This window comes from Neomonachus schauinslandi, chromosome 15, assembly GCF_002201575.2.
Source record: "Neomonachus schauinslandi chromosome 15, ASM220157v2, whole genome shotgun sequence".
NCBI lineage: Eukaryota > Metazoa > Chordata > Mammalia > Carnivora > Phocidae > Neomonachus > Neomonachus schauinslandi.
The window spans coordinates 6,820,795-6,835,238 of record NC_058417.1 but is presented as its reverse complement, the minus strand read 5'-3'; the positions used below and the strand labels follow the sequence as shown (position 1 = coordinate 6,835,238).

Below are 14,444 nucleotides of genomic sequence, written 5' to 3'. Positions count from 1 at the left end.
AGAAGGAAGAAGGAAGAAGGAAGAAGGAAGAAGGAAGAAGGAAGAAGAAGAAGAAGAAGAAGAAGAAGAAGAAGAAGAAGAAGAAGAAGAAGAAGAAGAAGAAAGAAGAAGAAGAAGAAGAAGAAGGAAGAAGGAAGAAGGAAGAAGAAGAAGAAGAAGAAGAAGAAAGAAGAAGAAGAAGAAAGAAGAAGGAAGAAGGAAGAAGAAGAGGAGGAAGAAAGAAGAAGAAGAAAGAAGAAGAGGAAGGAAGAAGAAGACGATGAAGACGACGATGAAGACAGGGGTGTGCTGAAGAGACAAATGCAGGTCACCAGTAGAACGGAACCCCCCCCAAGCCACAGGTGAGTTGGACATGGTCAAAGAGCTACTGATTGGTTTCGCTTTCTCAGCTCCTGGCGTTCTGTGATGCAGCCCACAGACTGAGAAACGGGCTGGCAGAATAGTCCTTGCTCTTTCAACCTTTCATGGCCACCATTTGGATCTCCAAAGGTTCTTCAGAAGAAAATGTGCCTGGTCTGGAATACAGAGTGTTTGGCCTGCTAAGATGGCTAACTCCATTCTAAGCAGATGTCCAAAGCTCTCTTCCTCCGTGTATGTGAGGAAGCTCCATAAATATGTTTGGACTAGTGTATAACTAAGGCTGATGTGACCAAGACCAAGCTACAGCAGATACCAAAGCAGTGGGTTGGACTCTCATAAAACCATACCACTGCCGAGGAGGAAACCAAACGCAATGGCACTTGGTGACGGACAATGCCAAAGAGAAGTGAGTAGCGTTGTCAAACAGAAGCCTATAGATTTTTGACTGTGTTACTGAGAAGGCTGTTTCACTGAGCGACAGATAAAAACCAAGAGGAGGAGGAGGAGATTCTTACAAAAGCTAGTGAGTCCAGTTTGGGGGCATCTGAGGAAAATCTGTGGGTGCATAATGAAGAAATGGCGGCACACATGGGAGTGGAGCCCAGAGGAGCGGGGAGGACCCCAAATGTTCCCCGAGGGCAGGGATGGGGTGATGGTGCTGATAATCCCGATGGTGCTGGCAGGGGCGAGAGGGAAACCGGGGAGCCAAGGCAAAAACAAAACCAAAGAGCTGGGGAAGGAAGAGGCTGTAGTTGGGTTGAAAAAAGATTTTTTTCTTTTTCCCAGGCTTGGGACAACCTGAGCATTTCTGCTACTAAAAGGAGAAAAGTTGGTACAAAGTAGGGAGAAACAGAAGAGGGAGGGGGGTGGTTGAGGGAGAGGCGGAAAGAACCCGTGGACGCGGATTAGATATTTGAAGATATTAACACATTCTGTTTCCTTTTTGTATATGACGTTTTTATGTTCTATATTATATGTAATTACTATTTATTCCCTATCTTTTAGAGAAACATACTGAAGTATTACAGGTGAAATGACACAGTGTCTGGAATGGGCTCCCAATTATCCAAGGCAGGCGTTGGGCAGGGGCAGGAACGGAGGCAGAGGGGAAGCAGGATTGTCCATAAGCTGGGTGATGAGGCTCATTATTTTATCTTTATATGTTGCAGTTTTTCCGTAATCTTAAAAAGCGATGGCGGGGGGGGGGGGGGGGGGGTGGGGAGGCTCAGTTCACCTCCGTCCATAAGGCTCTGGCTTAGGGACTGTAAAGATCTCCTCATCTAGTAACTGATAACAGACACAGGAATGCCCGACACTTAAAACGTGGTCCAAAACCCCACATTTATCCCCATCCCTTGAGAACAGGCCACCTGTCAACATGCCTGGCACAGAGGCGGTGACCAACGTGCATCCGGACGCTCATTGGCTTCCTTCTCTGGTGCAGACTCACCTCAGTTTGTCACACATGACCCAGGGCCCACGTAAAGACTCGCAGCTGTTCTGAATTAATCTGAATTAATCGGGTGCATTTGATGGATGCTAGACACATGTCCCCCAGCACGTTCATATGCCACCATCTCCCCCTTGTACACCCTGCTCAGCGATAAATGCATGGCATGCCCTAAGTGAATCTCGACTGGCTGATCAGATCAAAGGAAGATGGACCAGAGATTTTTAAAATAGCCCACAGAAGGGACCAAACTCGAGGTCCACGTCCCAGGAGACCGTTTACACGGCAATAAAACAACAGTCGCCCATTTCCCATAGACTTCTTCACATGTGGCCCTCAAGACGGGCTTGCTATCGTCACTATCAATCCTACTTTCGGGATCTCTAGAAAAGAGTTATGATCAAAAAGGTTAAAAGGTCTATTTTTAAAATGAGGGAACTCATCAAGCAAAGAAAGAAGAGGAGGAAGAGGAGGAGGAGGAGGGTGCAGAAGAAGAGGAAAAGGAGGGAAGGGGGAGCAGCCTGGACACATCCTGGGGAATATGGAGACAGGACGCCTGGAGGGCGGCTAGACGTTCCTTGGGGGCCAGCGGTATCAGCCTCCCACAATCCAAGTGAAGGCTCACGGGAGAAAGCAGGACCAATGTGTGTGCTGCAAGACGGGGAGAGGAGGAGATCCCGCAGGCTCTGTGGCCCGGAGAAGACACCTGCTGGGGGCTGGGTTCAGCTGTCCCCGGACCTACCTCCTCCTGCATCCCACACTCAAGCAGCATTGTCACACAGGCCTCGATGGGAAAGGCGATCTCCCGGCCGCTGATCATCAGGTGCTCCTCCAGAGGCTTCCCGAAGGAAGGCTTCTCCACCCAGGCCTCTGAGCAGGGAAGCAAGAGAGGGGCCCGTCAGCAGTCAGTGAAGGGCACTCATGCTCGAATATTTCTTTTCCTCTGGTCAAAGATCTGCCTGACTCCCCAAGACACGGAGGCCCCGCTGAGTCTCCATTCTTGTGGTTTGGGGAGGAGGGAGGAGCCCGGCGGGGCAGACGGCCGGTGAGCTGTGTCCAGACCTGCCAGGCTTCGTGCTGGATATGCACCAACCACACACACCCATGCACACCCCCCAACTCATCCCCTGAAGGGAGCAGTGTGTGTGTGGGTATGCTGGCTCAAAGGACCAGCGTGGGAAGTTCTAGAGGCTCGTCTCAATGTGGGCCTGTTGAGAGGTGCGTGAGGGTGGAGGAGATCGGGGCCTGAGGGTCTCGTCCCAGCGGGCAAGCGGCCTCACCCACCTCCCCGCTCCAAGAAAGGTCTGCACTTACCCTGTTGTGCTTTTATCTGAGGCAACACAGCCTGCAAGAGGGCCAGTGACTTCCTGTGGTACTCTGCTTGCACTTCGATGAGCTGAGGAGACACAAGGGCGAGCATCCCCTTTGCTGGAGGGTGGGGAGCACAGCTGCTGTGCACCGTGGGGGGCTCCACGTGAAGGTGCTACCTGATTCGCAGGGAGGGTGGCAGAGTCCCCTGCTCTCTCTCAGGCCGCCTCAAATGATGACTCGAGCTTGCCTCCTCCTTAGCCTTGGGAGCAAAGGAGTCCCCAACAAGTGGACATTTTCGAGGCAGGAGAGCCACTGAGGATGAGGGGGGACCACCCCGGGCCTGGCGCCTGACACAGACGGCTTGCCTTCACCGTAACCTTACCTTGCCTTGCACCCCATGCTCAAAGCAAAGGCAACAGACAGAGGTACAACAGGAAACTATAAACGGGGAACACATTTAGAAATCCATTTGCCTAGAAGACAGAGCTAAATGCTTGGGTGTATACATCTTGGTTTCTGCAAAGTCAGTTTAATATATAAGTGATCAGAAACCATGTGGCTTGGTCCGCAATCCTCAAGGACCTTGGGAGGTGAAATTACTCTGCCTCCATGATATAGCCCCCAAAACCCAAATTCTTTCAATTTCCCTGTTTTGACCCTCCCGCCACTAAAACAGCTGCTGAAATGTTAACGAGCAGATGAACCCCGGTAAGCAACAGTCCTGCCATTTCTGTTCTGAGACCCCCACCCCACAACTGGGTGTGCCTGAGGGAAAGGGGAGAGAATCGCTCCATTTAAACGCTTGGCACGCAGGGCAGATACTATTATCTCCAAGTAAAAACTAAACACTAGTTAAGAATTAAATTAAAAAAAAAAAAGAATCAGAACATTGGGGAAAAAATGGTACGTAAATGGCAGGGAGCCAGTCCAAGAAAGCTTTGGAATGTCAAAAATGTCATTAAGTTCCAGAAATTCTAAAGTATTATCTCTGTAAATATACCCAATGGAATATACTTGAGAAAGTGCTATTATTTTAAAATAAACTTTCCAGGCTGGAAGGAATGCTTATCAGTTCTTTTTTGGGGGTCAAGGGAATGCCTCTCAAGGTCTGGACCACTCACTGATCACAGTGTTGGGGGACTGCTACCGGCCCAGGGTGCTTACAATTTTAAAATTTGCAGGATTTCTCCTTCTTACCTTCCTTATCATCCCATCACTTCCCCAATCATTTAAGGTTTGAGTTTTGTCCCCAGCTTAGAAGGCACGTGAACTTAACTGGATTTTTAATTTGTATTTTTTCTCTCAAGTTTTTTTTTTTTTTAATTAGTGCTGGTTTTGTTTTATTTTGTTTTCGACTTGCCTTGCACTTACCCTGGTAGAGAGCCAGGGTCTTAATTATTTGGACCAGATTATTCAAGTATGGATGACTCAGATCCTGTTTCTCTCGGGTCTAAATCTGCTTTCATCGATGAGAATCAGGCAAATAGGCCCCATTAATCACCGTATACCTACTTGTCATTGTCTTCGGCCAAAATCGAAATGAGAAACAATTATGAGCTGGGGGCAGGGTTATCTTCTTCTCCCCAAGTTCCTTGTTTATGACAGACCCGGCTTTTGTGACCTTGGCCCGACTGACATTTGGGACTGAGTCATTCTTTGCTTTGGGGGACCATCCCATGCACTGGAGGATGCTTAGCCTCACCCTTGACCTCTCCTCCCTAGATGCACCTCCTCCCCCTCATGGTGATGGCCTCAAGTGCCTGTAGACATGGCCAGACATCCACTGGAGGAGGGAACAAAATCACCCTCTGGTTGAGAACCACCGCCACAGACCACGGAGTCGTGATCACCTTCATAGATGGGTTGAGTTTTATTCTTAGGTTTTTAGAGAAATCCATACAAGGAGAAATAGAAGACTGGACTTATTCACAGTCAGAAGAGTTAAAAACCATACTCTTTCCCATGAGGTGCTCCACCGAGCGCCCTTCGGTTCCATGCCACGTTCCTTCCTGTTCACATCCTGACTCTTGTGAGCAAACCCGACGTGCTCTTACCTTTCTAGACTCTTACCGTTTGAAAGTAGTTTGCATAGTCGATTTCTTTGGCCACAAAACTGTACATGTCTGCTGAGAGCTGGTCCTGTGGAAGGTAAAATGCACAACCGAAGTAAAACAGAGAACACTCTAGCGGCTAATGCATGAGCCTAGACTTCGTAGAAGCAAGAACCTTCACTGCTGTCTAATCTCATTTTAAATGATTCCCGCCATGGCCTGGACTTTTCTCATGGGCATTCCCGCGTTTCCCAGTCATGACTCCAGAGAATGAGTAAGTGTGGAAAGAGCACCTCTGCCAGGCAATTTCCCCAGGGATTATAAAGCATGAACCACGTCCAGAGTCAGGAAAGCTGGTGTGGGGGAGTGATGTGCAAATTACTTCCATACATCTCTGTAGTCTGTGTCACCACTCCTGAAAATGGTCCGCCCTTTCTTTTCCTTGATGGTTGCACTGCTTTGCTCTCCTTCGCCCCCAACACTGACTGGTCCATCACAAGCATATGGGAAAGAGGTGGAAACGCACCAATTTGGGGGAAGTTGGCAAAGACAGATGGGCAGGTTCAAAGGAGGGTTGCTGATTCGAAATTTGGAAAAACCGGGATTTAGTCAATGCCCCAGGCAAATCTCATGGTGTTAACTGTCCTTCGCCATCCGGCTCTGCGTGGGATCAGGGGGGCAACGACCTAACACTGCATCTGAATCTGGAATGTGTCCTCCCCGGAGGAGAACAGTTTCAGTTCCACAGAAACACCCATAGCGAGGTACGGTAAAAGTACATTCTGGGAAGGATGCAGACTCGGTCACTAACCATGATTTTTAGCATGCTGTGTGTGTGACCTTGTCTGCACAAGCCAGGTGAGCTCTAAAGGTCCTCCCTGTCTGGGAGCCTTAAGTAGGAGATCTTTACAAGGGATGCTTAGTTGAGAGAAGAATCTATGATGTCTGCGTTGAGGAAAATAGGAGAACAGCACAAGAAAGCTGATCCAGATGCTGAATGAATTCAAGCGACCCACTACGTGCTTCAGCAAAAGCCTGATGCATGGAAACCTCAAGCATTCTGCACCAACCCCACCAACCCTCAGCCCCTCCAGCTGTCCATTAAGCTATTCTCAGTGAGAACACTGGGATGTGAGCAGCACTCTGTTTCCTCTTTAAGTATCCTTGACAGGCAAACCGTGTGGAAGAGTTCTTGTACCCAAGGCACAGAGTTAAAAGGGAAATCTGTTTTCTGGAGAGCTTTTTTTTTTTTTTTTTTTTTAAAGATTTTATTTATTTATTTGACAGAGACAGAGACAGCGAGAGCAGGAACACAAGCAGGGGGAGAGGGAGAAGCAGACTCCCCGCCGAGCAGGGAGCCCGATGCGGGACTCGATCCCGGGACCCTGGGACCATGACCTGAGCCGAAGGCAGTCGCTTAATCAACTGAGCCACCCAGGCGCCCTCTTTTCTGGAGAGCTTTAAGCACAGATTAGTCAATGCTACACTTGGTCCAGTTTCAAAGAATTAAGAAAGAGGAGGGGGAAATGAATTAACATTCGTTGGGAACAATCTAAGTGCCAAGCACAATGTCACTTGGAGTTCTCATCTAACTCTCTTAGGGTAAAGTGCTCAATTTCCAATTTTGGATGAGTGGCTACCGAGAGTTCAAGGATCTTATCTCCTGTCTGTCCTCCACCATCTGAAATGTGCTTTGCACATTAGTAGGGGCTTTGTAACTATTTGCTGATATAAGGGATGGAGAAACGCAGGCTCAGCAATGGTAACTTTCCCAAGGAATAAAATGGGTTCTAAGCCTCAGCTCCCCCTCATCGGAGCATCCTGGGAATGAAAGCCTTCGTGGGGGGCGCCTGGGTGGCTCAGTTGGTTAAGCGACTGCCTTCGGCTCAGGTCATGATCCTGGAGTCCCGGGATCGAGTCCCGCATCGGGCTCCCTGCTCGGCAGGGAGTCTGCTTCTCCCTCTGACCCTAACCCCTCTCATGTGCTCTCTCTCATTCTCTGTCTTAAATAAATAAAATCTTTAAAAAAAAAAAAAAAAGAAAGAAAGCCTTCGTGGGGCTGCTGAATCTAGCAAAGGTTCTAGAGGAATCGACTTCGTCTGCCATCCACCCCCCCGCCCTCGCCAAGCAGCTTTCTTTGGTCAGGAGACATCCATCACTGGCAGTCAGTTCTGAGGGAGGTATGTCAAGTCAGGGAAAACACAAAGGGTCAAAGGATCAAAATGGCTCAGCAGGCAAAGGAGGGACCCCTGAAAGACTAAATGTCACACTGAATACACCATCAGTGACTCAGCATTCGAGCTTTGCCAAAAGATAATCCTAGAAAAGGCAGACAGACTGTCTGTGAGTGCCCTCAGGAATACCACAAGGTTTTTTAAAGGTATAATTAGATTACTGTCTTATTGAGTTAACAATACGGGTCCCAAATAAGCCACACTCCAAAGTCAGAAATAAAAGTGGAAACTAAATCCAATTTCCATGTATCTAAATCATTACTGAATTTTCTTTACAAAGAAAAAAAAAAAAAAAAAACAACACATCAATAATCACCAGAGTTTCATGTGCTTCAAAAATCATTTGTTTTCTGATTTGGCAACCAATCCACACTCAGAAAGATACAGAGTGAAAAACCAAATTCACCTGCCATCCCACCACACAGAGATAAGCTCTAAATACCATGATGGCTGATCATTTTGTATCTATTTTAATGAGTCATATGTTTTGTATGATTGCTTGGTTTACAAAAATGGGACCAGATGGTTTTGTAGCTCATTACCCCCCAGATAAACATTCTTTCTAGTGGCCACTCCTTATAGTTAAATTTAAAAAATATTAGCTAGATAGTCATGACTTGGGATATTAGGCTTTTGGTTAAAAAAGAAAAAAAAAACATGACAGCTGGGCCTATCATATTCAAACTTCAGAAAATCAATAATAATGAAATATTCAAAGAAGCCAGAGGTTAAAAACATTTGCCAGGAGAAGACCAAAGATAAGAATTACATCTGAGGGGCGCCTGGGTGGCTCAGTCATTAAGCGTCTGCCTTCGGCCCAGGTCATGATCCTGGGGTCCTGGGATCGAGTCCCACATCGGGCTCCCTGCTCCGCGGGAGGCCTGCTTCTTCCTCTCCCACTCCCCCTGCTTGTATTCCCTCTCTCGCTGTGTCTGTCAAATAAATAAAATCTTTAAAAAAAAAAAAAGTCACATAAAGAATTCAAAGACCAAATATTTAAAAAAAAAAAAGAATTACATCTGACCTTGCCTCAGAAACCATGCAAGCCAGAAGAGGGTGGGGTAAAATATTTAAAGTGTTGAGAAGAAAAAAAAACCAAAACCAAAACCAAAAAAACAAAAACAAAACCCTTCAACCGAGAATTCTGTACCCTACAAAATTACCTTCAAAAGGGACTTGAAGAAACTTTGTTGCCCACAGACCTAATAAGAAATGTTAAAAAAAAAAAAAAAAAAAAAAAAAGTTCTTTAAGAGAGAATGAAAAAGATACAGGTCAGAAACTCAGACCTACACAAAGAAGAGAAGAGCATCAGAGAATGGGTAGTGAAGCTACAATAAAACTTTTTTCTTAATCAAACTGGTGTTTGTTCATAATGATAGCAACAATGTATCCATATCTATGTGACGTTTTCTTACTAAGAGATACTTGCACTATAAATGAAACAGTATCTAGCTATTCCAAAGTCGATTTGGATTAGTTGTAAGTGTATACTGCAAACTCTAAGGCAACCACTAAAAAAACCTAAAACAAAAAAGTATAATTGATATGCTGAGAAAGGACAGAAAATAAAACCATATAAAATGCTAAAGTAAAACTCAAAAGGCAGAAACCCTGAAGGCGGAAATAGTAATAGAGAACAAGGGCAACCAATAAAAAATAGGAACAATTATGGTAGATATTAATCCAACTATATTCAATAATTATTTGAACAAAAATGAAAAGACACCAATTAAAAGGCAGAGATTGTCAGAGTGGATCAAAAACCAAGGCCCAACTATAAGTACAAGAAACCCGCTTTAAATATAAAGATATGTGTAGATTATGGGGCGCCTGGGTGGCTCAGTCGTTAAGTGTCTGCCTTCGACTCAGGTCATGATCCCAGGGTCTTGGGATCGAGCCCCACATTGGGCTCCCTGCCCAGTGGGAAGCCTGCTTCTCCCTCTCCCACTCGCCCTGCTTGTGTTCCCTCTCTCGGTGTGTCTCTGTCAAATAAATAAAATCTTTAAAAAAAAAAAAAAGATATGTATAGATTAAAAAGATGGAGAAAGGCATACCCTGTTAACACTAATCAAAAGAAAGTGGGAGTGGCTGGCTATATGTCCCCTAGACTGGCATTCGGAGTGAGAGAAGTTATCAAGGATAAAGAGGGACAACATTAATGCTAAAGGGGTCATTCTACAAGATGTAACAATCCTTCGTGCGTGTGCACCTAACAACACAGCATCAAAGTACATGCGGCAAAAGTGATAGAACTGCAAAGAGAAATACAGGAATCCACTCTTATAGCTGGTGACTTTAACACCCATCTATCAGAAATGGACAGCTCCAGCAGGGAGAACTGCAGTATGGACAGAGCTCAACTCAACAGCACCATCCATTAACTAGATAGAGCTGACATCCACAGACTACTTCATTCAACAACAGCAGAATACACATTCTTCCTGAGCTCGCAAGGAATGTCCACTAAGACAGATCACATCATGGGCCATAAAACACATTTTGACAAATCTAAAAGAATCGAAATCATACAGTGTTGGCTCTCTGACCACAGTGGAATTAAACCAGAAATAAAACTACAGAAATAGAGCTGGAAAAAACCCCCAATACTTGGAGATGAAACAACACAATGCTAAATAACAACCTGATTTAAAAATGGGCAAAAGACCTGAACAGACATATCACCAAAGTATATGTACAGATGGCAAGTAAGTGTGTGAAAAGATGTTCATCATCTTACGGCATCTGTGAAATACAATTTAGAACAACGAGACACCACTGCATCTCTGCTGGAATGGCCAATACTCAAAACACAGACCACACCAAATGCTTCAACCTTGAGGTGGAAGATGCCTGGGATATTTTCCCATGCAAAGGAATACACGTATATAAACAAGTTTTTAAATGGCAGACATCAACAAAGCCAAATGGCAAATAGCAGACTGGAAAAATGATCTGCAACACAACAGACAGAAGAAAGTTTAATACCCCTAATATGCAGAGAAAAAAATTTATAAATTGATATTTAAGAAAAACAGAAACGTTGGTCCAATTGCCAATACAAAAAGGCAATTTGCCAACCTGGGAACGTCTATGTGTATCTGAAGAATATCCAATAAAGACACAAAGATCCACTCAGCATTACTAATAGTCAGGGAAATTAAAATTACAGTAACAGAGATAAGTCAGCTTTTTCCCCTTCACCAGACTGGCAAAAGTTGAAAACAGGAACAATATACATCACAGGGAAAGATGTGGGGAAATGTGCAATTTTGTATATTGCTGGTGGGAATGTGAACTATTTCCTTTTGAGAGAAGTGAACTGTCACTATCAAAATTTAAAATGTATAGTCTTTGACCTAAAAATATCACTTTGGGAAAGCTATCCCATAAAAAAAAAATTACCAGTGCATAAGAATATACATATAAAGATGCTGACTGTATCATTCCTGGTGAGGGCAAAAAACAAAACATACTAGTTTGAATACCCATCAACAGGAAAAGAGTTACACAAATCATGGTGTATACGTATCCCTATGATGGAATACTACGGACTTTATTAAAAAGACTAAGTTAGAGCGATAGCTACTAACCTGGAGAGATATCCAGGCTGTATTAATTGAGAAAAGCAAGTGGTAAATTAATATAAGCAACAGAACTGTTCTATAAACACACACACACACACACACACACACACACACACACAAAACAAGTAACTAGGAAAATTCTATGAGCGTATGTTTGTATGATTATGAAAAAAAGGGGTGGGAGTCTATATAAAGGCTCTACAGCTGACCTCCTTTATCTTTATCACTTTTATGGCCACTCAGCATGTAACAGAGCACCATTGTTCACAACAATTCCGAATAAATATTGGTGAAGAAGGGGAATTGGCCACTCTCTCTGGAAACAGAGGGGTTGCTGGGTAGGAATGGGGGGCAATTACTGGTGTTTCTTCTTGATATATTTTCATGCTTTTTCACTGATTATGGCGAAACGTATTACTTCTTTAATCTTTCAAAGGGAACTGAACATATTTTTTTTGGTAAAAAAAACAGCACACGTAAAGAGCTACAGAACAGTGAAGGTATTAAACTCCTGTTCTGACGTACTTGGAGAGTCATATCCAGCATCCCCTCAACACCACTGTCTCTTGTCTGTTACGGGGTGATTTTGTAAGAAACGGGACTCTTAACTAAAGAACACAAGTCCACGGTAAAAATGGGTAGACACTACACAGAGTCAAAGTGAGATCAGCATGAGAGTTAGACTTCACAAATGGCACCAGCTAAGTATTTGTCTTTTACACGGGAGTTCAACTGACAAATCAGCCGTACTCACGATGTGTCTTGGGACCTGATGAAGTATTTCAAAGTCTTACTTTGCTCGAGTCCATGGTACTGTAGGTGGAGAGATCATGAATTCTTTACCGACTCGTCAGGGTTCCTAATTCCAGACAGCAATTCTATCTGACCCTGAACGTCACCTGAATGCAAGGTTAAGCCACCCCGCACAGAGCGGCTATAAAAAGAGAAGCCAGAGGGCAAGCTGACAAGACTAGAGAAAGCCACAAAGAACAGAGATGTCTGCATGCCAAGTGGTGACGCTCTTTTAAAACCGTATGAGATTAGGGGGCGCCTGGGTGGCTCAGTCGGTTAAGCATCTGCCTTTGGCTTGGGTCGTGATCCTGGGGTCCTGGGATCAAGTCCCTCATGGGGCTCCCTGCTCAGCGGGGAGTCTGCTTCTCCCTCTGCCTCTCCCCCAACTCACGCATGCTGTCTCTCAAATAAATAAAATAAAATCTTAAAAAAGCAAAAAACAAAAAACAAAAACGTATGAGATGAAGACAACAGGTGGGTAGCCAGCACGCTTCCAGAAAATGTGATCCTCTTGTTCCTTGGATCTAAACCGGAACGGACATATCTACGTGTATATATAGATGTGCATATACACAGAGTCTCATGAACGGGGTCTTGCTAGTTCTGCCCCATACAACATTTGTGGCAAAGATGGGAAACGTCTGAACAGGTGTAACAAAGGGCTTCTGACATTCCCAAGGGCAGAGGCATGGATTTCTTAGAATGCGACATTCCTCTCTTAACAAGAGGGAACTCCTCTTTTCGCGGACTATCTCCCTGGTCAGCATTTCAACTTCACAGTTGACTATGTCCCAGGAAGCAGGAGATGGGTCAAGTGACTCAGGAAATATCATTACCAGGTGAACAAAAAGATAAACAATTTAATACCAACAGCGAGGCAAGGTTGGTCTACTGTCTAAATTCTCAACTGTTCCACCCGGCCGAGAGTCCATTCTGTGGGACTCAGGTACCTCACAAAAGCTTCACAGAGATACCAAGGCTACTTCCTCTGTGCCCGACGCATGGGAACCCTGCTGCTAACGCACTGCTGTCCTCCCTGTTGAGGCCGCCTCGAAGCCCCCAACTCTTAGGGCTCACCCCAGGCTCTAGAGACACCAGCAGGCAAGCTTGGGGACATTCAGCTCAACCAGAGCTCCCGCTTAGGTTTTAATAAAATGCCAGTGAGGAAAAAGGGACTCCCTTAGGGTTCCCCCATCTGTCCCGGTAAAGAGGAGCAAAGAGGGGGGGGGGGGGAGGGTACCCTGCAAATCTCCACTCTGTTGGCAGCTTCCTCCATTTCTTCCCTGAGGGCATCAGCTTTGGCACCCACAGGCTGCAAGCCGCCGGACAGACCTGAAGACTTGGAAGTCTGCTGCCACCTGATGGAAAACAGGAGAAAAAGAGGGGAGGCGTGAGACAGGTGGAGAGCCCTGGGAATAACACCGTGGGGACGCGGAGAAGAGAGCGGCTTACAAACACTACCCAGGAGGAAGGGGGCAGCTGTGGCCGGACACGGAGGGGACAGGCATGCCCCAGCCTGCCACCATTTCCCCGGAAATGTGTCGCCCGATGACCATCACCGGTGCTTTGTCCGAGGCCCGGTCTATGTCATCCCCATATGCTCCCTGCCTTCCCCGTGGGCTCGGAGTCTGGAAACACTCGCCGACGTGGCCGGAGCCAGTCGCCGGTGTCAGCTGGGAGAGAGAAGCAGAGGAGAAGCAGAGGAGAATCAAAACGAGTCCGAAGGCCCAAATCTCCACCGGTCAGCACAAAAAAGCTTCCCGTCGACACTCGGATACCGCGTTCGTATTTCCTTCGACGTCTGTCCTTGTGCAGGGACAGCAGGTGTCGGAGGAGGCGGCTCGGGAAAGTGTCGTGGCGAAGTACAGATGTTTCTGCCGGCCCTGGCATTATCAGGGAATTACCAAGAGCCCCGAAGGAAGGTTCCGATCACACAAGACAATATAGGAGTTGCAGCAGGGATGAGCAGTGGGTTCTTTTTCCACGGAGTCTGTACATTCAGAGGCTTATAGGGGCCCTGGAGTAAGAGCACCAAGTCAGATGGGTCAGTATCTTAAAAAACCAGTCCACCCTTTGTTTCCCTACTTGTAACTGGGACAGTTGAGATGCACAACCACTTCACGGCCCTAAGAGAAACAATAGGGTCGTTAGGATGACAAAGGGCGGCCAACAGCGGACTGCAGTCTCTCTGGGGGGGGGGGGTGATCAGGGATCGGGAGGGACAGTGAGGGGAAGGGGACCCTGGTGGGGGTGCTGGCCTGCCTCAGTTGACAAGAGACGCTGGAAACCGTCAGGTGAACACTCCCAGTGAAATAGGGCAACAGACTATAAACAGTTTTGCTTAAACACCATTCAGGCTGGGCGCCTGGGTGGCTCAGTTGGTTAAGCGTCTGCCTTCGGCTCAGGTCATGATCCCAGCGTCCTGGGATCGAGTCCCGCATCAGGATCCCTGCTCTGCAGGGAGCCTGCTTCTCCCTCTGCCTCTCTCTCTCTCTCTCTGTCTCTCATGAATAAATAAATAAAATCTTTACAAAAAAAAAAAAATGCATTCATGTGGGGAGGGGGGGCGCCTGGGTGGCTCAGTCGGTCGGGCATCCGCCTCTTGATTTCGGCTCAGGTCATGATCTCAGGGTCCTGGGATCGAGCCCCAGGTCTGGCTCC

General features: G+C 46.3%; 1 protein-coding gene across 2 annotated transcripts in view; it reads right to left on the bottom strand.

Annotated features, from left to right (window-relative positions):
- Positions 1-14,444, bottom strand: part of ARHGAP44 (Rho GTPase activating protein 44) — a 164,395-nt gene that overhangs the window by 31,515 nt on the left and 118,436 nt on the right. For both annotated transcript variants that reach the window (XM_044921776.1, XM_021694847.1), the window contains exons 7-10: positions 13,024-13,141; positions 5,192-5,260; positions 3,125-3,206; positions 2,553-2,680 (exon numbers count right to left, since the gene is read on the bottom strand). In XM_044921776.1, coding sequence (XP_044777711.1) covers positions 2,553-2,680; positions 3,125-3,206; positions 5,192-5,260; positions 13,024-13,141 — 397 coding nt within the window. The remainder of the gene's footprint in view (positions 1-2,552; positions 2,681-3,124; positions 3,207-5,191; positions 5,261-13,023; positions 13,142-14,444) is intronic.